General features: G+C 47.7%; 1 protein-coding gene across 1 annotated transcript; it reads left to right on the top strand.

The window, feature by feature from the left end:
* The first annotated feature begins 101 nt into the window (after nt 1-101).
* fam184b (family with sequence similarity 184 member B) lies at nt 102-25,929 on the top strand. The gene is made up of 18 exons (XM_066718084.1): nt 102-671; nt 12,986-13,801; nt 15,168-15,303; nt 16,788-16,954; nt 17,335-17,541; nt 17,718-17,828; nt 18,257-18,364; nt 20,777-20,895; nt 21,260-21,410; nt 22,331-22,510; nt 22,611-22,764; nt 23,205-23,335; nt 23,508-23,692; nt 23,955-24,101; nt 24,235-24,352; nt 24,451-24,555; nt 24,694-24,896; nt 25,642-25,929. The coding sequence occupies exons 1-18, from the start codon at nt 507-509 to the stop codon at nt 25,730-25,732; spliced, it is 3,294 nt and encodes a 1,097-aa protein (XP_066574181.1). The 5' UTR covers nt 102-506; the 3' UTR covers nt 25,733-25,929.
* Nucleotides 25,930-25,952: the final 23 nt, after the last annotated feature.

Raw genomic sequence — 25,952 nt, 5'->3', positions numbered from 1 at the left:
TCATTGGTATGGTTTTAAGCAAGAGATGATGCATGTTGTCCTGTAATCCCGGCCCCCTGTGTAACTCATCATGCTCATGCGCCCTGGACGGGTGACAGGTGGCTGCAGCACATGCTCGCAACATGCATGGCAGTCATGTGGAGGACACAATAAAAACAGTTCCTGGAGCGATGTCTACACTGCATCCAGCTCCAGTGCAACAAACTTGGCGACTGTGTCCAACTACACAGCAAAGCCTCCCCCGGCCTGTGCGGGCAGCTGCGGCTCCTCTGCCCGGCGAGATGTAACGCACCTGCAGAACAGCACCACAGAGAGAGAGAGAGAGGGAGGGAGAGAGAGAGAGGGAGAGAGAGAGAGAGAGGGAGAGGGTGAGAGGGAGAGAGAGAGAGAGGGAGAGAGGGAGAGAGGGAGAGGGAGAGGGAGAGAGGGAGGGGGTCGCCAGTGCACTGAATTAGCTCTGCAGTCGGACGTTTTGCAGCAGCGAAGGGGAACTTGCTGTGGAGGTGATGGCTTCAGGCTCCAGCAAAGCCGCGTCGCAGCCGCCGCCGCCGCCCGTGGGAGCCCCCTGCAACGGGACCGCCGCCGCAGAGCCGCCCGGCACCGTGGAGCAGGAGCTGTACGACTACCAGATGCACACGAAAATGTGCAAGAAGATCGCCCAGCTCACCAAGGTAGCACCGCACCGCACCGCACCGCACCGCACCGCACCGCGTCTGGCGCTGTACCTGCCGTGACGGGTCGCCGGCTGTCAGCCTGGCACTGCGACGTCACGCAACCACGCAAGCCAGTGCGGGTGTCGTTTTTAAAGTCGCCAAGTTTAATATAGTAGGTTTTGGACCTTGTTGTTGTTGTTGGCCCTGTCCTGGTCATGTGAGCAGCCGACACAAGTCCTGTTCAGGACTCTTAACAGGGCAGGACTGTCGCATTGATTGATCCGCCAAATATGCAAGCTGTATATTGTGTATTTTGTGTTGACGTTATACGGTAATTAAGGTTACAGTCAGAGTCAATGATAATATAATCGCGTACATTGTCTCTGCAGCAATCAATCAATCACTCAATTAATCAATTAATCAATCAATCACGGCACCTTGGAAAAAGTTGCGCGTATTGGCCGGTCAGTAAAGGGATCCTGTGAATGTTCGAGTCAGAAACACAAGATGGAGATGACAGACGGGCTGTTTCTTGTGGCACTGAAGTGAAGTCCCACGTTTCGGGTTGAGAAATGGTCTTAATCTTTTCCACTTCATTTGCAGGTGAAACAGCCTTGGGGTCAAACATAGCAGGTCTTATTAAAATGAGTCGGGTCTCCTGATCTATAATGAATCTCTCAGCTCTTAGCCGCCTCTCAGGTACTGATGATCCCTTCCAGAGTAACACCAACCATCTAAAAATGTATTTTAAATTAAATGAATAGGAAGCAAATGGCTTCTCCGCCAAATACACTAAAGAAAAGCAAACCTGTAGTCAGTGAAACCGAAGATTTGCAGAGAGGCTTTGCAAGTGATCTTTTAAATGATTAGAAATGCTTTTTCTTAATTTTTTAGTGTGTGTCATTCTGTATAGCAGTTTTTATTCGTGGTGGTCCCCTTCACATTGCAGTGCGCAGAAAGCTCACCTTCACCCAGTTCTAGCACAATCAACATAGTATGTGTGTAACTGAGCACGGGAGTCCGTTTGAATGTTTCTTTGGTTATTAGTCAGAAATAGAAAGCTTGGAAACTGGAAAATTAAATTTCTGTTCACTAGTGTAGCAGCATTGTGCAGAATCCTTATGGCTCCTTTCTGTGGGAACAATATCAGCTTTGTAGGAAACTTGCATGGGTGCCTGAAGGTGGGAGGCCGTTTGGAGGAAAACTAGAATGCCTTTTATATGAAGAAACGAACAAATTGCCTGCCACTTAAGTCCTCCACTGTAAGGCAATAGGGGCCGTCGGCTCATGTGGTCCCATGTGGTCATGTCTTTGGATTTCATTTCACCCTAAACTCCTAACTCCTTATTTGAGTATCAGGACCCACTTGACAGCATTTCTTGCTTCTTAAGGTGTCGATGATTCAGAGACAACGCCAAGCCCTATAGAACCGTGCGCCCCACGTTTATACGCTTATACAGAAAAAGCTTGGAGGCAAAGACACTTGACATATTATAAATAGGGGATATGTGGCTCGCCAACTGTAGAGCTATTTCAGTGGTGTCCCACCGACAAATACGACTTGACGAACGCCAACGCCGAAAAACAAACAGTGACCAGGCGACGGTAACAGTGTGTTTAAAGGGAGAGGCCAGATCCAGTCCTCCTGTCCCTGCAGAGTCCCTCAGTGTCCCAAAACATCTTCCCGAAACACATGCTCCTGCAGAGAGTAAATTGGCTTATGTTCATTAACTGTCAACTCTCCCATATCTGACTGGAGACTCCAGTAATTTGACTCCTTCTCCCGGACAGCTCCTGTCACGGTTCCTCCTTTGACTTAGCAGCCCCTCAGGTCTGGCCCCCTTATCTTTCAACCAGACTGTGAGTTTCCGCCGTGAAACAAGGTCCCAGTCATCATAAAACTCTGTAACGATTCCACACGGCTGCGTTTGGTGTGCTGTTTTGTGTACTGTGTGAAATAGGCTTCCCCTCACGGCAGCCCTGTGCGGTTATATAATAGCAGAGTAACTTCCAGCTGAAAGAGCTGCCACCTCAGAGAGTTGAAGGCAAGCAAGTGTTGTTCTCAGATGGATAAGATCTGGGCCTCGCTTTCATCTATGCCTTATTCTTTCTGTATCTGAAGAAAATGGCCAAATACATCCCACATAGGGAAGCAGCTTTTAAGCTTTATTAATATTGTTATTAATAATAATATTACTAATATCTTAGCAGATGCCCTGAGACTTATAATTTTCAGAAAATATACTTATTTCAGTTCAGAAGAAGTGGTGATAAAGCCGCTTTTGCAGTGAAATAATAAGTTCAGGGCTTCGCTGCTTTTGAATATTCCCTTTCACCCGCTCAGCTTTTGATGCACATTTAGAAATGCATAAAAATGCGACAGGCTTTTTTGTTTTTTTTAATATTCTATTATTTATTATTTATTTTTGAAGGAGTGTTTCCATGGAGATGTGTCCTAATTACAGCAGCAAGCTTTGAACACGAATGCCTCGGTGTGGTCCAGGCTTAGCTCCTCAGCAGTTAAATACAATATGAGCCACTCGTATGGCAACCCAGTATCCTTCATTGGCGATTGGAGGCACTGATTTGGGGAATCAAATCCGGCGTATTTAGTTTTAGAGCAGTTTCTGTGTAGATAAAGAAGTTAACAAGGGCTGTATCCGTCTGCTGGGACAGTATTCTCCACGCTGGGAGGCCTCTGGAGTTTCCCACAGGAAACTGTTGAGACTATCTTGGATAGAGGCCTACTTGACGAAAGATGAATAAGGGGTCCAAATGAACAATTGTGCTCTTATTTATCAATTATAATGACACTTTTGTTTTTTAGTAGATTCACCCTTAGGTATTGGATTTCAACAAAAAGACAAAAATAAGAGTTGTGGATTTTAAAATTGTATGTGCAGCCTGATCAAGACAGGACAGGGATCACAGACTCTCTGCTCTATGGTGGATGATGTTTGTTTTTGTGGCGGGGGTAGGGATAAAACTAAAAGTCCTGGAGAACCAGGACATTTTATTGGTGCATTTAAATCTGACTCTGAACAAGGGTAATTTAGAAAAGCAAAATCGATATCTGACTCCCTTTTGTCATCACAAGGGAGTCTGAAGATCTTGCAGCTCTCCAGACCACTATAGGAGTGAAGATAACTGGGCTAGGACATGAAAATTGCCAGCAGTTAAATTGATCCTGGCTTTTAAAAAACACACATCAATCCAGCTTGCTGTTACTTCGAGGCGACCGCGAGAGAAAACTGGATGCAACGTCTAACGATCCAAACCCCGCAAGTTCGGGACTACAAAGGGACTTGAGAATATTTTGTCCGTTCGCCACATTTTGGTATCCAGATTATTTTCAACTGTCAATTCATAACAAAATATATTGCCTCTCAGCTTTGCAGGTTTCTGCTATTATTTTTAAGCATTAGAACCGCAAAGTTACTTTCAGTGAGATTGTGTTACTTGGTCCCCAAACTTGGCACAATCGGAGTTTGTAATTAAACACGAATGGTCCAGGATTTTGTCACCAGGAACTGAAAGGCTTAGATTAGATTAGCAGTGTGTGAGAGCCTTGCTAAGGAAGAGGCACCAGGCGGCCATGATAGTGCTGGCACAGTTAAAGAACAAATAAATAAAACCATAAATAAATCAGTGAGACTTCATTCCCCCTCTCGCTGCTCCCTGCGCTGCCGTGTTTCAGCTCTTTCTGTCCTGAGAACAGGATCCCAGGCAGGTCAGGACAGAAACGGCAGCCGATGGCCCGAGCAGTCAGTTACAGTGGAGCTATAGTTACCCAGCGCGGCTATGTTTACACCAGGGAAATGGGACACCTGCCAGCTGTTACAGCCCCGTCCCCAACTCCTGATTACAGAGCAGCAGATGTTTATTTTTTCCCCACTCGGAGCTGTCATCCGTAATACCAGGTGGGATTTAAATTAGCCATGGAAATACACGGCACGCTCGCCCGGCCTGAACCGCCTGTCAGGGGAGGAGATCCAGTGCCACCGTGCAGGCGCTGAAGACCTGGCATCCGCTGCGTGAAACGAGTTTGAGCCGTGAGCAGATGGAGAAAAGGAGAAGGGAATGGATTTGTGTGGAGTCATGGCTCTCAGACCTGCTCCAGACGTTGCTCGGGTGTCTGCAGGTTTGCGCTCCCCCGGCTGAGCTCCCGACGCCGAAACCAAACTCAACGTGAACCGCTTGCTGGGATCCTGACAACTATTCTCAGATGTGAAACAATTAGAGCTAGTGGGGTTAAATGTCATTGAATGGTCGAGTCCAGCTGAAATAAAAGACAGAAAGTGAGAAAGTGAGAAAAAAGTCATGTGCAAAGGATAGTTTCCAGCCCCAGCTTTTATCTAGTGCCTGGCACTCACACTTTGGTTTGGACCCAGAGATGGTTCATTTCACACCTGAACTTCAACAGTGGGAGTAACTAGTGATGCAAATACACACACACTCAACAGTCAGGCTGTGCACGCTGTACAAGACTTATAAGAACCGGGCAAGAGTAATTCTATATTGCGCTTTATTTAAAAAATGAAACCACAGGATTCCCAGACTGCAGACCCCCTTCTGTTCGGCACAGCAGGGTTATTGCTTGATGAGTTATAAGAATGCCAGTTGGTTGCTCAGGCCTGGGGTCCTACGAAACAAAGGCCACATTTGAAGCCAGTCTTACACAAAAGCTTTGCTGCCTTCACGAGGAAGCAAACCGCTACGATCAACAGGCTACGACCGGATGGCCGTTACACAGAGAAACACAACGACGTGCTTTTAGCTCCTCAATGCCATCTGGAGTTACATTAACCAAGAACAGAGAAATAATCGTAATATCGGCCAAGTCCTGTTCTTTATTCAAAGCCGTCCAAAGATGTGATTGGACTTCAGGTGAACCATTGTGAACACAATACCTCAGTCGGAAATGTTTAACATGGAAGCTTTTGAATGGGAAATATTAGTCGCTCATTGATATAAATATGATTAGCATAGCGTGGGAATACTTGTGTGTGATCTGGGGGAGCGCGCTGTTTTGACCAAGTGATGTTATTGTTGTAGTTGTTGTTATTGTGCTGCTTCTTCTTTGAGGTTTCTTTTGATGTCTGTTTTAGGCATCAGTTAAAAAAAGGTCTACCTGTAGAAAGCTTTAATAATGTAATTGTTTTTGTGTATAAATATACTGAAGAGGTTTGCATCCTCCAGGTGAAATACATTATTGAGGAACTGGGGGGGGGGGTTCTATTAAATCGAAAAGCCCCAAAGAGCTTAAATTAAGGCTTAATTTCACTGGAGTTAAACAACCGAGGAGCTAATTAGAGCAATGGCTTGTATAGCAGCATGCAAATACTGATTTCCATAAGCAGTCTTCAAAACAAACAAACAGAAAAGCAGTTGCGATCTCATATTTGTCTGTGCGATCACAATTATAACACAGTACAATCTTTACTGTGTCTGTGCCTCTTCAGAACAGCCTGACTGTTTTTTAATATAAATGAACAACTTTCTCATATATGTTAATACTGAGAAACAGGGTAATTGAAATAAAGATTAAGAAAGAAACAAACCACATATTACTCGTCTACATAAAAATTATCTATGAGTTTGTCTTGTCCTTTTATAGAGCTCTGTGTTGTGCCTTAATTATATGGACAGATCACACAAAACACAGGGCTCTGATCATTTGATATCATATTGATACAGTGGCAGAGACATTGTGCAAAGGATGGTTTGTCAAAAAGGCACAATTACTTTATATTTAGTCTGATCTTACGAATCCAGTCACCGCTTACTTTGCTTATGGTTATTCTTAAATAACACCACAACAAAAAACAGTTCTGTACATAATTTAAAAGCCTGACTTCAGTTCTCACCATGACTTTTAAAGGTTAAAGCATTTTAACAGTCTCCAGCTGTCTCGCCTGGTTTATTAAGTTGTTTTCAGATTCCGTCTCTAGCTGAGCTGTTAAAGTTCACAGAGCGACTCTCTGAAATATCTAAAATCACAGCAACTGTCTCCAAAAATAATAATCATCATTCGATCCTGCAGTTCCGCTACACAGAAACATCTCCATTGACGAGGGAGTTGCTCTCTGGTCTTTCTCTTCGCCCAGGGAATGTGGCAGCAGCATCACTGACTGACTGGTAAATGACTCTGTATCCACTGCTAGTGTCACACTAATGGAGATGTTTTCTTATTAATTAAGGCGTGAGTCCACAGTTGTGTTGAGAGGCCGAGGCACGTCTGCCCGTCTTGTGTTTCTCTTGTATGAAGGTCGGAGTGGACAGCTCAGGTTGATGAACAGTTGCTCGTTTCTGAGTTAAAAAAAGGCAGGAAAAAATAATCTACATTTTGATTTCAGTTTAATTAAGAGAAACGGAGGCTTGTCCATGGCTGCTTACAGACATCATGTTTAAATAAATAAATAAATAAAAGGTAAATGTTGAATTCTGCTTGATGACTTTATACGAGCCTAGTTGAAAGCGTGGTGGGTTTTAAGTACTCATCTCCATGGTTTCTGATAATACTTTGAGCAGCTCAAGGTGATGGGATCTGGAGTGGTTGTGTAATACTTTTAACATCTGATTGCATGCTCTATTAGTACGAAGATAATACACAAAGCGATACATCTGACAGCCACTCGAGAAATCTATGCCTCCTGTCCCCAGACGCCTGGAACACCAGCCCTCGCAGAACACGATATCTACAAGTGCTGTCAGATATTGGAAATCGGTTGCAAACCTGACAAATCCCTCAGCAAAGGCACGGAGACGTGGCATCTCTCTCATCGCGGACATGTCAATTATCCAGAAAGAAATTCCCTTTGATGAGAAGCATTTATCTTAAATGATAAAGGGTCTCGATTTTACACTCTTCTCACAGATGTCCTGTTTCTAATGTGCTGGTTAACAGTTGCCATAATTCCTCACTCCTAACCACAGATTGTTGTCTAACGTGTTGCGGTGCTGAGAGCTTTGTGATGGTCCATTCCCTCGATGCGCCTTTGAAAGTGTCGCCACAGAAGGGCAGTGCTGGCCAGCCGCAGATGCGTTTCCATCACAGAGACTCGCTGTCAAGGTTTGCAGTGACTTTTCTCTGGGAGGCTTTGCGGCCTTGGAGCAGAGTAGAGAGTTGGGAGTCGGGGAGAGGTGAGAAAGGACAAAGTAGGTTGGTCAGTTAGTAAGAAACATAAGAAAGTGTCCAATCAAGAGGAGAACATTCGCCCCATCGTGCTCGTTTGGTGTCCATTAATAACTAAGTGATCAAGGATCCTATCCAGTCTGTTTTTGAATGTTCCCAAATTGTCTCTTCAGCCACATCGCTGGGGAGTTTGTTCAGATTGTGACACCTCTCTGTGTGAAGAAGTGTCTCCTGTTTTCTGTCTTGAATGCCTTGAAGCCCAATTTCCAGAAGAAGATCTAGGGAAGATAGGAGGATTCAAAGAGTGATTGGAAGTAAGACTTCTTGGCCGAGGTGAGCAAGGAGGAGACTGTAGACAGTAGAGAGCGGTAGAGGTTGAGGGCAGCTGGGAGTTTGGACCTCTTCCACTTCTGTTCAGTGGCGCACAGAGTGGATCGGGCTGAGCGGAGGACAGAGGAGATCCAGGGCTGTGGAGAGGATGGACGGACAGGATGAGACATGAGAGGACAAAGGGATCAAGGGAGGAGCACAAAGTAGAGGTAGCACAGTTGACAGAAAGATGGGAAAAACAGTCAATGGGACGGAATAGTGGAGGGGGAGACAGAGCGGAGATTTAATTAGAAATTGACAGTAGGAGCAGGTGGGGATCCATAGAGACCCTCTGGAGAAGATGAGGTCCAGCTGTTGGTCTGCTTTGTGATTAGGGGTGATGGGGACAGGGAGGATGTTAGAGGAGGAGAGGAAGGGGGAGGAAACTCTACTTCATCCAGAAAGGTAGTGGTCAGCCAATACATATATAATAATCTGGCGGAAGACTTGACGTCATGCCACTCTCTGCATGGCTTATTGATATTTCATGATCCGGATTTCAAACTGTTTTGATACGAAGGTAAAGATTTGTTCCAAAATCTGCTGCATGATATTAAAAATGACCCCAACGGGCACCCTTTGGGGTAGAAGAGTCGTTCCCGCAGATCGAGCCAGTCTTCTGATCCGGCAGTGAGGAGACCAGAGAGATGTACAACACCTGACGAAAAGAGAGAACACAAAAGACCATCGCTTCTCACTTTCTAGGGGAAATCTCCTCGTATAATATTCTCCTTCATGTGCGGCTGGCAGGAATTGATGTACTGTATCCAGGGTATAATTTCCTTATCAGCAACAACTAAGCAGTAACCTGAGGGTGTCAAAGCTGGGCAATTGCTGTCGAAGCATTTCATCACCAACTCTGCTGGCCTTCAGTGATATAACAACTTAACTCTTTGGATGCAGACAGTAAAATACAAACCTGGTATTGGCTCACAACGTCTATGTTCAGCTCCAAACAAGTGAATCCGACTCGGACCTAGATAGACCAAATAAAAACATTGACCTATCCAAATCTACGCAAATCATAATCTTGCTACACAATCTCGTCTTTATGTCCAGCACTGCAAGTGGCTTCTGACCACATCTGGGACCAGGATAGGGTACAGATTTGTAACTTGAGATTTGTAGGTCAAAGTTGTGATTTGTGATTTTTGTCCTTCTGTAATATGTAGGTTTGGGTGCCTTTTCAGAAGTATCTGTAAATGTATTTGACAGGTGGCAAGGCAAGTCTTTCAGCTTTAATCACTTTAATTATATTTGTCATATACTTTGCAGGGAATAAAATGCACGTCCTGTGCCAGTTTGTGCTGTATCCCCTATCACACACCTATTGCAAGTGTGGGATTGCGATGAAAGATAAATATGGCTTCAATTTGTCAGACTATTTGAAAAGGCGTGACACAATTAATAATGCCGTTCCCCAATGTTACTTTGCCGAAAGAAACGATTTGACGTTCTTTTTGTACTAAACTGAGACATTGCACCTGAATCCCTATGCGCTTGCTGTTTGAACCGGTGGTTGTAAAACAAAAAAGACACACAACAGAAAGTGTAATTGCATGCAATATTGTTATGTGAAGGTGTCTTTGTCCTGTTCCAGGGAGGAATTATAGCAGCTTCTGCTGAATTCCTCAGACGCGGCTCAATCTGAATCATTGTATACAATTACGAGCCCCTGGAGGGTAAACAGACGCTGGTAGTAGACATCAAAGCCTTCAGATGCATTCCTTGTCTCCGCAGAGGAGAGAGGCGAGGCGAGAGCGCGCTCTGCGTTTATCTGCTTGTCATGTTTACAGCGGGGTCTGCTCCCGACGGAAGACAACGGCGGTTTCTGTCTTGCATAAGTGGAGCAGTGAGGCCCAGTATACAGGTCGGACTAGAGGCGGCGCAGGACCAATGTCTGTGTTTTGTTAAGTTTCTTTCACTTTTCTTCTTGACGTTGACGTTCCTGCATCTTTTAAACTTGTTCTTTAGGAGTCTCTGTCGTTTCGTTCCTCTTTCAATTCCGACCTCCCCTTTTCATCCAGGTTTTGAAAATAATCCTGTAAAAGTGTCCGTTTCCCTTTCATTTTCTGTCCGTTTGGGTTCTCACTACTTCTCATCTCTTAACATCCGTTCATTGTCATCCCCTGTGGTCTTTTTTCTTTAAAGAATATATTCCTGTCCTTCTTAGAAAGCCCTTCTGATTGACATGAAGTGTGCAGGAGAGAAAATCTAGAAAGATTAAAGCCGGGACCCAGAACTGGACAGAAATGTGCCAGGCTGAGGGAAATTAACTTAAAACACACAATGCAGGTGACATGCATGTAAATCGAGCATCATTATTATTCTGATAATGCTTTAATCCAATTTACACAGGTGCTGTATTTATACAGTTGAGGCTTTACTGGAGCACTGCGGGTGGACTCCCTCGAGGATACGCCACTATTCTCCCTCCTGGGATTAAAACGCACAAATCTCTGGTTACAAGTGCAGCGTCAATATATGTCATTTGTAGTGCCGGACAGAGAGACTAGACTGATCCCAGGACCGAAAGCAGTGTCGTACGCTGGCAGGTTGAGAATGTGGATGGAGATTATGAAAAATGGCGACAAAAGTCAACCCAAACCAGTGCTCTGAATTCACCGCAGTAATGGGAAGATGGGTTTGGCGCTGAACGTAGGTTGCACCCCTTGATGCAAAGAGTTGTGGATGCAGAGCACAAGATAGAAAGCCACGTGGTTGACTGTTAATTAGGGCACTTAGGTCTTCTGAAAACTAGATTCAAACGATGGGGCCACATTTCTCGACTCCTGTTAGTAAAACCTCTTTTGACTGCACTTTTTTTCATAACGGACCAGGAGAAAGCCTGTCACGTGACCACACAACTCCTTTCAAGGTCTAGCACTGTGTAGGGCTGTGAAGTGATTGAGTAGTGCATCTGGACAGGAGACGTACGGTGTGTAAACCCCAGATACCACTCCCTGGCATGCTTAGCATTCCTTGGAAGTGAGCCAGATACATGACGGAGTCCATACAAGCCGCCGTGCATATAGCTGACTGTGGCAGCTCTAGTGGCATAACTCCAGAATATAAAGGGTTGGGATTACAGTAGGGCCTTTAATGAAACCTTACCTGATCGATATGCTTGTTGATTTGTTTTATTTCCATTTCTGCTAAGCTCTGTTCGATGAAAGTTTGTATGAGCAGAACCCAATGAACCGATTTGAGACGTGTCTGTCTGACTTGGAAACCATTTTTCTGTCAGTGTTCTTTTCGCCCCGCTTTTCTTAATTGTAATTAACAGGACTCGATTCCTACCACTTGCCTGAAGCAAAGTTGGTAACACGAAAATGGTTGGGGGTGGAACTGCGACCGTGTTACAAAGCGAAGGAAATCCCTTCTGGGTGCACAACATGTCACTCTGTGCAGCCCTAATTGGGGCTGGTGACTTAAAGTGTGTCCTGATTTCCTCCTCGCTGCTTGTTTTCAAGTGGAATTATGTATAATAATTTGTGCTGGGGTTGTTCAATTATTAAAGGAGAACTCCATTCCGAGCCTTGTAGCCTGTCAGGAGTGCTTTTGAAATGTAAATCAGCCTGCGTGTGTTAAGTGCTGAGCTGTGCCACTCAACTGCAGCAGCGCACACTGAGGGCCTGGCATGTAACGACACGGCTGTATGTTTCCCAGACGTCACTGTATTGTTTTCCTTTATCTCTGTATACGTTCAGTATGAAACTGTCGTCTGTGTACAAGCTAAGGGAGGCTTCTGTACGCTTCTCATCATGTGCATTAAGTTCTGTGAGGAGGCAGCCCATCCGCTGGAAGAGACAGAGGGGGAATGGGGGCTTGCATTTCATTTTGTAACACTGACAGCCTCTGTTTGTGAAAACATCTTCGTTACAAAATAACCGAAACCTTGACTTCCAATTCTAGAACAGAAATTGTATTTGTGTATCGAGTTTTTGTTTCCTTTCATTATTCGGAAGTACTGGCACATCAGTTTGTTTTGTTTTTGTTTTACATGATATGGCAACACTGCTGTGAAATTCAATCGCATGAAGAGGAGACCACCTTTGGCACCGTGACCAAGTTGGCTGGGTGGGGGGCGGGGGGCAAGCAGACTGGGTTGCGTCTTTGGCAGTTGATCGCAGACTGAAAGGCGACATCCAGAGTGGCAGGCGAGACACTCTTTCAGGATATAATAGTGGATGATATCAAAACACGTTGCTATAAACGTCGACGCGCCGACACTGATACAGTATAGACCCCAGCTGTGCTTTGTCTGCTTTTGGAAACAAACCCGGTACTTCACAGACTGAGGTGACGCGGGTCGTACTCTACCTCTATAATTATCACTCTTTTAGCAAGTGTCTTATTTTAGGCACACAGTTCATATTGTGAAGGTCATGTGATTTAATATCTAATTAGGAACGTCAAGGATAAGAAAATCTTGCCTGTTATAGGAATAGTGGTTGAATTATCTTTGCCTAAATGTAGTATCTTATTTTAAAGTGGGTCAGACTGGGCCACGTGAGTTGAGCTGAGCCGGTTCGACCCTCCGTGTTGGGGCAAAGTTGTCTCAGCGCTGCTCGGGTTGGGGTGGGTTAAATTGGCAGGGCAGGGCAGGTCTCCTACCGGCTTCCTGGGAGCAGATGGGATATTGCTGGACGAGGACTACGATAAGAACCACTTGTTTTTAACAACATTTTTATTAAGTTAAGTACGAGAAAAAAGTGGCTTCTGACTAATGAAAATGCAGTGGGATACAGGTTTAGTCCCTTTGGGTATGTTCAGAGTTGTGAATCGGTCTGAAGACTGACTGAACTCGGACTTGTTTGTCTTGCAGGTGATCTACTCCCTCAACACCAAGAGTGAGGAGCACGAGGCGGAGCTGCAGGGGCTGCATGAGGCCCACAGCGAGGAGCTGCAGCGGCTGGTGGAGGAGAACCGGGAGGCGGCCCAGCGCCACCAGAGCCATCTGGGCGAGGAGACCGCAGAGCTGAGGCAGCGCCTGCAGGCTGCGGAGGAGGCCCTGGGGAGGCAGGAGAGGCTGGGGGCCGAGGCCAAGGCGGAGCTGGAGGCCCTCCACTGGGAGACGGAGGAGCAGGCGAGGAGGGCCGAGGCGGAGCAGGGGGAGCGGGTCGTGGCCCTGGTGCAGGAGGTGCAGGAGCTGAAGCGGGAGCTGGAGGACAAGGCCCGGGGCCTGTCCGAGCTGGCGCAGGACAGGGAGGATGCGGAGGCCGAGCTGCGGGGGATCAGGCAGCGGTGCCAGGGCCTGCAGGAGGAGTGCATTGAGCTTCATAGGAGCAGCCAGGACGAGCGGGAGCGCCTGGAGGAGGTGTGCCAGGCCAGGACACAGGCCCTGAGCGAGGAGGTAGAGGCGCTGAGGGCCCAGAGGGCCAGCTGGGCCGAGGAAAGTGATAGGGCCGTTCGGGGCCTGAGGGATGCCCACCGCCAAGACCTGGAGTCTCTGGAGCGGACACTGCAGCAGAGCCTTGCCGACGCCCTGGCCCAGCGGCAGCAGCAGGAGCAGGAGCGCAGGAAGGCCCTGCAGGGGGCGCTGCAGCAGAAGCTGAAGAGGGCCGAGGGCGAGCTGGAGGTCCGGGACAGGCAGCTGGGCGAGTGCAAGAGGCAGGCGTTGAAAATGCAGGAGAGGACGCAGGTAGGGGCCGCAAGTTAGGACTACACTGAGCTATGAGAGCGAAGGGGAGAAAGGTGCCCTACAAAGGTGTGGTCTGCTGCCTGGGAGCTGTTGTCATGTGGGTGGAAGAGCCACACAAAAGAACGGCTGTGACAATACAAATAAATACATACATATTTAAAACATCTGTAGCAACAAAACGACACCTGGTTCTCACACTGCGGCACAGGCACCTGGTGCTTTGACGATTTCCCAGGACTTTTTTACATGAGATAAGATTCAGCAGTGCTTCACACACACACACGGGCTGCATTAATCTGTAATTCTATGCAAATGCAGCACAAATGCACAACTATTTCTGGGATTGTGGAGCAGATGGTCGAATGAATCATCATCCTCAACAACTTCCTGCCACTTTGCAGACACTGCTGTTTGGATGTCATCAGTGCGTGTGCATCAGTTACTCTTCTGTCGTCTTTAGAGGCCCCCCTTGGGTTCGATGAGGGCAGATGTACCCCCCCGAAGACACAGATTGGTTTAATGAGACCGGTAGACACCCTTCAACACATATACATATACACTCTTCTCAACACTTAGAAGAGGCAAGATACGTTTTATTGTAAAGCAGTTAATGAAAACAAAAGGAGAAAAACAAAATGTCTCCCATCTCAGCCATGGATCGCTGCAGGTCTCTGAGTCGTATTGGGCTCTTGATGGCCTCTCTGAACAATCCCCTTCTGGCCCGGCCGCTCAGTTTGGGGGGACGGCTGCTCTAAGCTGTATACCGTCCTCTTCTCATCGGACTGTACTCAAAGGGATATTCGATGCCGTTTAAATAATTGTATACCTCTCCCCTGATGTGCCTTTCCATAACTTTATCCCGGATTTGTTTTGAAAGCTCCCTGGTCTTCACGGTAGTGTCTTTGCTTTAAACTATGGGACCTTACAGAGACCAGTGCATAAATCTGAAATCATGTGAACCACTTCTATTGCACTCATATAGACTCCATTCAACCTACTGTGTGGTTTCTGAAAGACCGCAAAATGCATTTAAACGCAACAACATTTCAGGCCGTAACACAATACAATGTGAAAGTGCAGGGGGTTGGAATACTTCCTATAGGCGCTGTATGTGCTGATCTGGTCCTGTGCGTTTGACAATGGCGATTTCCGCACTGCATCACCGCCTCTGGGTTGCAGCGCAGACGGACAGATTTGTGAAATGCTTGTTGCTCCTGTGAATATATGCAGTTAATTAGCAGCTCTGAACACTGATTTCAGGTCTGGTTACATCATTAAGCGCTAGCTGGAAGCCATATTCTCATTCATTCATTTATGTATTGCTCTCTCTCGTTCTTTCTCTTTTCTTGATGTTTCTGATCGGTAGGACTTGGAGAGGCAGCTGGAGGACGCCCGCCGCAGAGCCGCAGACGCTGTGGCGACTATGAGGAAATCAGAAGAGGAGCTGTCGGTCGCTAAAGAGAGACTCATACTGCAGGAGAACGAGTTGCTGAACAAATCGGGTACAGAAAGAGCTCTGTCCGGACACTGAATCCCCCGTCCATCCGTCTTTAGTCCGTAACGGAGCGTGTACCTCCCATCACACCGTTAATATCATGGTTTATTATAGCTCCCCGTGCTTCACCACGCTCTGACTACACACTTTCCTGTGGGTTTGTCCTGGCAGGTTTTTAAAAAGGGAAATTTAGAATAAACGGGGAGAAACAGAAGACGCCCAGGAAAGCACTACTGATGGTAAGAGCACAGGTATCGTGTTTGACTCTTCCTTTTGGTTCTTCTCGACCCCTGAACTGTACAAAACATAGATGGGTAGTCTGGGAAGAGAAAACCTGAACACGAACGCCAGTCTGCTGCAGCTCGGGGGGGAGAGCACTTTGCTGTAAGTGGTGCCATCTGTTGGGAGGAGTGCCATCTGGGCCTCTCACTTCAGAGATGCCCTCGTGGCGTTTCACCGAGGTGCTGCTTGGTCACCTCATCTTAATGGGGGCATTGGCCGATTTTCCACAGCTTGACGTAATCTGACCTGCAGAAACTGCCGCCTCCCGTCTCTGTTGCGGCCTCCAGTTTAATTTGGCTTCAAGATCACCAGTCAAGGGCGTCCATGCTTTACTCCAGACGCAATGTGGAGGCCAGTGCGACGCTCGGGAGAACCTGGAGGATACTTTCAAGAACAAGCTGTCAGAACAGGTTTCTACATTTGAAGTAAAACATATAGGTTTATTGAGGGGAAAGTATTTAAATGCACCCAACGCAGAAACATCATAATAAGTCACTTCATTATGAGAGACAATTATCTTTTTCTTATAGCGATGGCTATGAAGGTCTCTTCTAAATGACTTGATACAAATTATAATCGTTACCCAAGCTTAAACACTTATTCTCAATATTATTAACCCAGTAAGAGGGGCAGGGATCTTTCTGTGATATAGGGTGGCACAGTGTATTTAATGGGAAAACAAGCATGGGAGAATGAGGCTCCAAGTTTAGCCCTCAATTAATCAATTTTGATTTTGTATAGCACCCTTCGCTTCTCAGATCGGGACAACAGTGCGAGATTGGGGGGTTAGTTCAGTCATCAAACCTGACAAGGGCATGAAAGCGGTTCTGCGCTGATCTCTGTTCCCGTCCGCTCCGCTCGCTGTGCTTTCACGGACTTGGGGCAGGATTAAACAAACGATTGACTGATGGCAAACTGCTAACAGGCTCTTTATAGTGGTTATGTTTATGAGTAGAAGAAAGAAGCCTCTGACAATAAATGAAGCCCCTGCTCTGTTTCCTGTGAGCAGGTGGGTCACAAATTTGACTGAATCCCAGGCCGCGACCGAACCGTGGTGTCGGGGTCCGGGTAGTTACTGGAGTTTGAATATTCGAGACGAAAAGGAAATGATGTGGGTCTGCCAGCAGTGCATACATCAATGCCTTTCTTGTTTTTGTGTGTGTTTGTTTGTCTGTTCTTGCTTTCTGGTTGGGTTCCCACACAAAACAGAGGAGCTGCAGACCCAGACGTCGTCCCAGAGCAAAGCCAGCGCCGAGGTGGAGGACCTGCGCAGCCGTGCCGTGCAGCTGCAGAAGCGCGTCCGGGAGCTGGAGCAGCGCGTTGGCGGCGGCGGCGGCGGTGGCAAGACGGGTGACCACGCGCAGCAGGTCAGACAGGTATGTGGGGACGGCGCCCGGGGTGGGGAGGAGGGACGGGCTGCTGGACGTCAGACTCGAGAGATGATGCGACACGACCGCCAGGCCACGGCACAACCTCCTCTGCTTCGTCCTCGCTTAGTGGTTTCTGATTCGCTGAGATTACAGTTCACCGGCGCCCGTCTCTGTTCCTGGAAAGCCACAGGTCCAGCAAGTCTCTAAATCATCAGTCAGGCACTGCCTCGCACACAAGGATAGCTGGGAATAATTAGCCCCAATCATTGAATCGGTTAAGTTGTTACCAGCTTGGGGTAAACAAAAACCCGGAGGCACTTTCATTTGTGTGGAAACTATAGTTCTGTCGCTACAAAGTACCATGTGTCTGGGCCCTGTTATTCCAGCACGTGGAGGCCCTCTCCGCTCAGAAGCAGGACCTACAGAGGAGCCACGTGGAGGAGCTACGGCGGCTGAAGCGGCAGGCGGACGAGGAGAAGACCAGCCTGAAGGAGCAGCTGATGAAGGGGCTGGAGGAGGTGATGAAGAGGCACGCGGCCGAGCTCAAGGCGGTGCAGGGCTCCTTGGAGGCAGAGAGGAAAAAGATACAGAAGGTATGGAGCGGCTGGCGGCTGTAACCACGTCTCCCTTTGTCTGGAGAGATGCAGATTGTTGTTCGATTAAGTATTTGAGGGCTGAGAACAGAAACCAGAAGAGACCAGGGAAAGCATAATCCGGTTCTCAAATAAAACGGTGCTTTTCGCCGTCTGCACTTCTGGTGCCGTTGCAGGATCTCCAGACGCAGGTGGAAGAGTTCAAGAGAAAGATGGAGATCGAGAGAATGCAGCTGGAGAAGGAGAAGGAGGAACTGTCCCGGAGGCTGCAGGAGTCTGCGACCGAGGTAGTGCCGCCAGAGTTTCCGTTTCCGGAGTGCCGAAGCAGGGATTGTGATGAGTTTGTCTCGTTTCGTGTTCGGTTAGCTGGTTGATTGTTGTAAAGCTAAGATTGTTCTGAGTAATAGAGTTAAGGAACATGTGTAGGGTATACTAATATCCTGAGACAAAATTGTGTTGAGTTTTAATACTAAGAGATACACTGGATATTTTAATTGCCCTCCTCCGTACGAGTGTTGAAAAGGCAGATCTCAATTGTTACATGTGTAATTGATTAGTTTGACGTGTATTTGTGTGCTATCATCCTGTGTTTAACTATTTTAATCGAGGTGCGAAGGCAATTCCTCAACCCTGAATTTGGCACGAAACTATTTTAAATGCAATGGTGAAGAAAAGGCCGATGCTAAGCTGCGCTGTGTGACGCATTGCGGTGCAGGTGTCCAGACTGGAGGCGCTGGTTCGGCACGGCGAGTCCAGCACGGGTCGCGGCGAGAGGACGGCGGAGGCCCTGGAGGAGGCGCTCGGCACCATCGCAGCGCTCACGGTAACTCAGCCGCCGAGGTGAAAAGCTGCAGCAGTCGGGGGACCTTGAGCTGATGAGGCTTCTTTATTTAACGCCTGTCCTTCAGGCAGATGGGGGCGGGGGGGGCTTTTGTTAACAATTGGTGAAAGGAAGGAACCACAAATAGCTCAAGGGATGTGTATGTGCTTTTTGAGTTATATTTGTGTGATTTTGAACCATTTCATCCTCTGTAAACAGAACAGAGCTTAACAGAACAGACAGATTTATTGTTTCCTGATTTAGTCTTTAGTGGATTATTTTTTTTATGTTTGTTGTTGATCGCATGTATTTTCTTTTGGGCGAACCTAATGCCATCTAAGCTTTAGTTCTACTGTACATTAAATTAAATCAAGCAGTCTGATCTCTTGGGGGAGCTTGCCAACAGGAATTAAGTAGATTTGTATTTGTCTCAACCAGCACAAACCTGTACAAAAACACTACACAGTACTCAGTCAGTATGATGCAATGTATTTTAATGTAATGCACTGAAGGGTTTGTACATGGCAAAATCTCACAGATCACACAAACTGAGTCTGGTCCAGGGTGTGCCCTGCTTTGCGCCCTTGCCAGGTTAGGTTCTGACTCCCCGTGACCCTGTACTGGATGAAGTGGTTATTGATAATGGATGGATGGACTATTTGCACCCATTGAACACTGGTGATTGTGCTGTGTATTGATCTGGGAGTATTTCCACTGTACAGACAAGAGTTCAAAGTTGATCGAAGGGGGAAATTGCTCTGTCTCCTCATTTGCAATCACACCAAACTATTCAATACTACGAGAAAGCACTATACACTCACCTAAAGGATTATTAGGAACACCTGTTCAATTTGTCATTAATGCAATTATCTAACCAACCAATCACATGGCAGTTGCTTCAATGCATTTAGGGGTGTGGTCCTGGTCAAGACAATCTCCTGAACTCCAAACTGAATGTCTGAATGGGAAAGAAAGGTGATTTAAGCAATTTTGAGCGTGGCATGGTTGTTGTTGCCAGACGGGCCGGTCTGAGTATTTCACAATCTGCTCAGTTACTGGGATTTTCACGCACAACCATTTCTAGGGTTTACAAAGAATGGTGTGAAAAGGGAAAAACATCCAGTATGCGGCAGTCCTGTGGGCGAAAATGCCTTGTTGATGCTAGAGGTCAGAGGAGAATGGGCCGACTGATTCAAGCTGATAGAAGAGCAACTTTGACTGAAATAACCACTCGTTACAACCGAGGTATGCAGCAAAGCATTTGTGAAGCCATAACACGTACAACCTTGAGGCGGATGGGCTACAACAGCAGAAGACCCCACCGGGTACCACTCATCTCCACTACAAATAGGAAAAAGAGGCTACAATTTGCACAAGCTCACCAAAATTGGACAGTTGAAGACTGGAAAAATGTTGCCTGGTCTGATGAGTCTCGATTTCTGTTGAGACATTCAGATGGTAGAGTCAGAATTTGGCGTAAACAGAATGAGAACATGGATCCATCATGCCTTGTTACCACTGTGCAGGCTGGTGGTGGTGGTGTAATGGTGTGGGGGATGTTTTCTTGGCACACTTTAGGCCCCTTAGTGCCAATTGGGCATCGTTTAAATGCCACGGCCTACCTGAGCATTGTTTCTGACCATGTCCATCCCTTTATGACCACCATGTACCCATCCTCTGATGGCTACTTCCAGCAGGATAATGCACCATGTCACAAAGGTCCAATCATTTCAAATTGGTTTCTTGAACATGACAATGAGTTCACTGTACTAAACTGGCCCCCACAGTCACCAGATCTCAACCCAATAGAGCATCTTTGGGATGTGGTGGAACGGGAGCTTCGTGCCCTGGATGTGCATCCCACGAATCTCCATCAACTGCAAGATGCTATCCTATCAATATGGGCCAACATTTCTAAAGAATGCTTTCAGCACCTTGTTGAATCAATGCCACGTAGAATTAAGGCAGTTCTGAAGGCGAAAGGGGGTCAAACACAGTATTAGTATGGTGTTCCTAATAATCCTTTAGGTGAGTGTATAATACACTATGACAGTCTCAGAAAAAGCTAAATTGAAACACTTATGACAAAACAGAGGAGACTGTGGGGACTTGATCCAAGTGTTCAAAATCATGAAAGGCATCGACCACATCAACCCAGAGGAGCTTTTCCAGATCAGCAGGGACACACGCACCCGGGGACACAAATGGAAATTGGGCTTCAAGGCATTCAAGACAGAAAACAGGAGACACTTCTTCACACAGAGAGGCGTCACAATCTGAACAAACTCCCCAGCGATGTGGCTGAAGAGACAATTTGGGTACAATTTGAGAGCTGCTTCTGCGCTGACAGGCAGGCGCACAAAGACACGGAGGCGCTCGGGAGGGATTAACTGAGATTTACGCTTTCTCTTCCAGGAGGAGCTCGGGCAGCAGAAACAGAAACACTGCGCTGAGCTGTCGGCCCTGAAAAAAACGATGGAGGAACAGGAGAAAGCAGGGAGCCAGGCGGACGTGAACTGCGGAGACAAGATCAGGTACTCCTGCTATAGGGTGGAATTATCTGTAAGAAATAAATCTCTACAGATGTTCCGTTATTTTATTTTACAAAATAAACATTCAAAAACAGACTGGATAGGATCCTTGATGACTGAGTTATTAATGGACACCAAACGAGCACGATGGGGCGAATGGCCTCCTCTCGATTGGACACTTTCTTATGTTCTTATAGCAATGCAGTTAATTGAATTGTGAGTTTCACAAGTGAGTCGTCTTGAAATAAAGTGTCAGGCGAATAAAAAAATCAATAATGGCGAGTCTGATTGCAGCTCATCCTTAAATGAGCGTTGTCGTGATTTTAAAGGAAGTCTTCAGAGACATAACCGAGTCCCGTCCCCGCAGGCTGGAGTGCGAGCGGCTGTGCGAGGGGCTGCGCACAGAGCGCGCCGGCTGGGAGCTCTCGCCCCTCGGACGGGTGCAGCGTGACAAGGAAGCCGAACTCAAGGAGATCAACGAGAGATGGCAGAAGAGACTGCGAGAGCCGCAGACGCAGGTCAGGGGTCGGCCAGGCACTGACAAGTACGGTAGACGATGTGGGATCCTTGTGTTTCCTATTCAAGACTCAACGCCTTTTTGGAATATTGAAAATAAATGGCATATAAAGACAATATATTTTAGTCTGTAATCCATAGATTTATACATAGTAGACATTTATTAGACCAAATATTTGAAATGTATGAAATAATATATTGGTTAATGACAACAATACATTTTCAAAGCATTCCAGGTATTTGTAGATACACAAAAAGCGTCTAATCTTGGTATATGACAAGTATAAGGATCGCACATCATGTATTAGGTTATATAAAAACAGATGTCTGTTCCATACCCCGGCATTTTGTAAAGGCTCTGACCGCATGTCGAGGGACAGGGGACATGTTCATAGCCACTATTATATTGCTTTATTAATAATTAAATAAAAATAAAAAGATACTGGTCTCTCAGCACAGTTGTGCTGGCAGGCCCTGCGTGTGGGCGGACGTATCTACATCCGCTCCTCCGACTGGCGTGACACAGACCATGGAGAGCCGGGGCTCATCGTGTGACACGACAGCAGCTGCAATGTTTGCGTCAGAAGACTTGTATTTAATGTTTTATATGAATATAATGTTGTGCCTTTAAGGGCAGCTAAAATAATGTAAAAGATCAGAAATCTTAACTCTTAACGTAGTGCAGGTTATGTCATCCGATCCCCTCAGATCATTACAATGTTGCCCCCTTGTTTTGGTTTCGAGGTGATGCTTCTATGAATACATGCCAGCGGTCTCGGTCAGAGGCTCGGGTCATTTCTAGTGTAGTCATTCATGTCTGGGGTCTGGGTGGCGCGGAGGACCTTTTTGGTGGGCCCGGGATGTCTTGCTGTGAAATTGCAGTGCCCACAGGTCGCTTTGCCTTTTCTCTCCTGCTGTGAAGCTGGAGGGACAGCCGCTGGAGTGCGGAAAGGACAGAGGCCACAAAGAGGAAGTCCTGAGTGAAGACAGGGACAGGGACAGCCGGAAGCAGGAACTGGAGGAGACGGGAAAAGCAAACCAGAGTCGGAGTTTGCAGCTGGAAAGCGCCCATCCAGGGAAGCAGAACAACTCAGAAAACCAGGTAGGCAAAAAATACCTGAACGCACACAATCCACTTCCTGTAACGCACTGGGGCTGCCTCGCGCTCACCCGAGTCCCGGGCCTGGCTGTGTCTCGTGCAGGAGGCGGAGGAGCGAAAGCTGCGGCCCCGCGACGAGGCGCTGAGGGCCGAGAGGCACGCCCACCAGCTGGCGCTGCGGGCGCTGCAGGAGAGGGCGCAGGAGGAGCTGCAGGCCGAGCGACAGCGGCAGCAGGCGCAGCAGAAGAGCCTTCTGGGTAATCGAGCTGCACGGGCTTCAGAGCGCTGAGCGATGGGGTGGCAGGGTCACCTTGGCCACTGAGGGCTACGTTTGACCCTGAAAGATCCCGAAAGTGGGGGGTGTGACTCGGCTGAGGGGCGTAGAGAGGCAATTAATAAAAACGGTACTGTATCCGATTGGATCAATATCTGAACAGATGGCAAGTCACCTGTTAGCAGATACGCCTCTGATCGGCATGAAATTAACAACCTGAAGAGGAACTACCCCCATTCCTAACATCACTTTCTGTGTTGTATGAGTCAGATACAGACCACTCTACTGGATAGCAATGCCATCATGAAACAGAAATACTAAAGCCTTTATGTCCTGGTTTTGATGTAGAGTAGGACTCGGGCGTGTTTGTGAGATCTTCACATGTGTCAGTAAGTCGTGTGTGTGTGTGTGTGTGTGTTGCAGAAAGGCAGAAAGCCGAGCTGACTCAGCAGCACGCGGGCTGGTGTCGACAGCTGGCCCAGAGACACATGAAGCAGATCGAGGAGCTGCAGGGGGAGCTGAAGACCCACACCGAGCTCATGGCCCTGCAGCAGGTCAGTGTCCCACCGTGGAGCCATGCGGGTGAAGAAGCCCAGGGCCTGTCTGTGCGCCTGTGGCCTAGGCTGACATATTCATCTTAGAAAAGGTAGTACAAGTAGTGGTCGGCCTGGATTACAACTTGAGTGCTTGGGTCAAGACCTGTCCTTTCTCCGTTTGTCATCTCAGGACTTCAAGCAGCAGAGCCAGGTCCAGGCCTTCGCGAGGCAGCTGGAGGAGACTCGGGGTGAGCTGTCAGCCCTGAGGAAGGAGAACGCCGAGCTGACGGAGCAGCTGGACTCCCTGAGCTCGGCGCTGGAGCTAAAGACCCAGGAGGTCCAACGGCTGCAGGACTCGGAGCAGCAGCAGCGGAGGTGGGTGTGGCCGGGTTTGTTTTCAGCCTGCAACTGAACGTTTGCTTCAGTCAGTGAATGAAAAGCTCAGGTGGAGTGACAATCAGAGGCGTCTCGGGAAGTCTCTGTAGATCCCAGATTTAAAGAACGCTTTGGGATCGGTCAGGATGAAAGGCGCTATATAAACATGACATATTGTTTTGTAGTTCTTGTTATTAGCAGTGGTAGTATTGTCACTTTTGTTGTCATTATTGCGGGCTTGTGCTTCTCCGCTGCTTCTCAGGTCGTGGGAGGAGGAGGTGTTGGCCAGACACTGCCTGGAGGCCGAGTGTGTGAACCGGGAGCACCGGCAGGAGATCCACACCATCGTGTCGGACTTCAGCAGCGCTCAGACCCGCCTGCAAGCCCGCATCGCTGCCCTGGAAGCCGAGTAGGTGCCGCTCGAAATACTCTCAGGAATTCACAGGAACGAGGAAACTGGATCCAACTCTGGAGTGCCTAGCATCTCTAGCAACTATTAACTTGTTTGTTTGGCTGTGTTTGGTTTCTTCACTCAATAAAAGGTTAAAGGAAAAAGAGGAGAAATCCAAGAGGCGAGAATCCAGAATGGAGGACTTGCACATCATTGGGAAACTCCAGGACAAGCTGAGTGAGCGAGAGCACGTTATTAAGAGGCTTTTGGTGAGCTGCCTCTGAAACACGTTAAAGGCACCTTCTGAAACTCTTAAAGCATCTGTAGTAATTTAAAGACACTCCTCTGTGATTTTCTTTTGCGACAGGAGGAACGCAGATGTCACCCGCCGGCCCAGGGGACCAGCGATGCCGCCGCCGTCAAGTGCTACGAAAACAGACCTCTTCCAGGGAGCCTAACTCCGACTCTGAAGGTAACAGATGTTCGCCATGAAATGCAGGGTTAGGTGGCGTCACAGCATGAGAGCCGCTCTTGCAGTGTGACGGGGGGGTTGTGACTTTCTCTCACAACGCCACTGAAGCCGCCGCTCCTCCCGATTTCCTCGTTGCAGAAGAAGAGGATGGAGGAGATGCCCCCTCGTGTCACCAGCGTCCCCAACCTCAGCTCCTACGAGAGGAGCTTCCTGGGCTGCGAAGGGGCCCCGGGTGCCCGGTCCCCCCAGGCCACCAAGTCTCCCAGCTTCGAGCACGGGCGCTGCGTGTCCCGGATGAGCAACCCCCCCACGCCGGCTGCGGACCCCAATCCAGGCATGAGGTACGGGAGGGGTCCCCTACTCCTGCAGCATGTTCACACCCCAGTCCTTAAGAACAGAGCCCCCGAAGCCTGGAGCCCACAGTCTGCCGTTTTGAGTTCTAGATGATTGTTCTAGATTGTTCAGAGTAATGGAATTGATCTCCTATTTCAACTAGTCCTTTACTTAATTTGACTTCCAATTTGTTTTTTTGATATCGGCAAAAATGGGAGAATTCAAGTGACTTCAATAACGTTCTATAAATCTATAGGTCAGTGTCCACGGCACAACCCAGCAGGGTTTACATATGGGTCTCTTTGAATCCGGGGCGGGCAGTTCTGACCCAGCGTCCGGCAGGAGTTAGAGCAGGGATCGGTTTTCGTTCCAACCTGAACTCTCAATTACTTGATCAATTAAGACAAACATCACACTGTCTTTAGACCTTTTAAGGTTTAATATTTAGGATTAATTTAATTGACGGTGCGATGCCCGTGACAGTATTAAAATTCAGTCAATCAGCGAATTGCACAAATTACCAAAGAAACAAAAACATTGTAGTCCTCTAGGAACAGTTTACTTGATCCTGGACACTATTACTAAGAGCTGACAACAAACAAGCCACAGGGCTGAACTTAGACGCCCATTAGTCCATCAAGGGGTCCAACGGAGAGCTCAGTTGGAATGAAAACCATCTCGGGGGAGTGGAGCGGGGAACCACAGATCGTCACAGGTGGAAGCGAGTCTCACTGACCGTCTCGTCTCTTCCAGGAGCCCAGCGGAGCCGAAGTTCCTCCAACAGGGCGCCGAAGCTCCGGATCCTCAGCGGCAAGAGTGGTTCACCAAATACTTCTCCTTCTGAGAGAGTCGTCCACGCCTCGAAATCAAATCTACAGGCTTGGGACGAAACCCTGTCTTCAATCCCTCTCGTGGGGATGGAGGACAGTTTGAGAATTGGGCGCCTCGCCCCGGCCAGGGCAGGAGTCTCATTTCGAGGGCCAGCTGAACGGCATCAAACTGATGCGTAAATGAACCGTAAATAAAGTGCTGTTTTCAGTGGCTCTGGTATGTTGTGTGCTTTC

Source organism: Amia ocellicauda, chromosome 12 (assembly GCF_036373705.1).
Source record: "Amia ocellicauda isolate fAmiCal2 chromosome 12, fAmiCal2.hap1, whole genome shotgun sequence".
In the NCBI taxonomy this organism is placed as follows: Eukaryota; Metazoa; Chordata; class Actinopteri; order Amiiformes; family Amiidae; genus Amia; species Amia ocellicauda.
The sequence above is the reverse complement of the archived record's forward strand: the minus strand, read 5'-3'. Positions and strand labels throughout refer to the sequence as shown.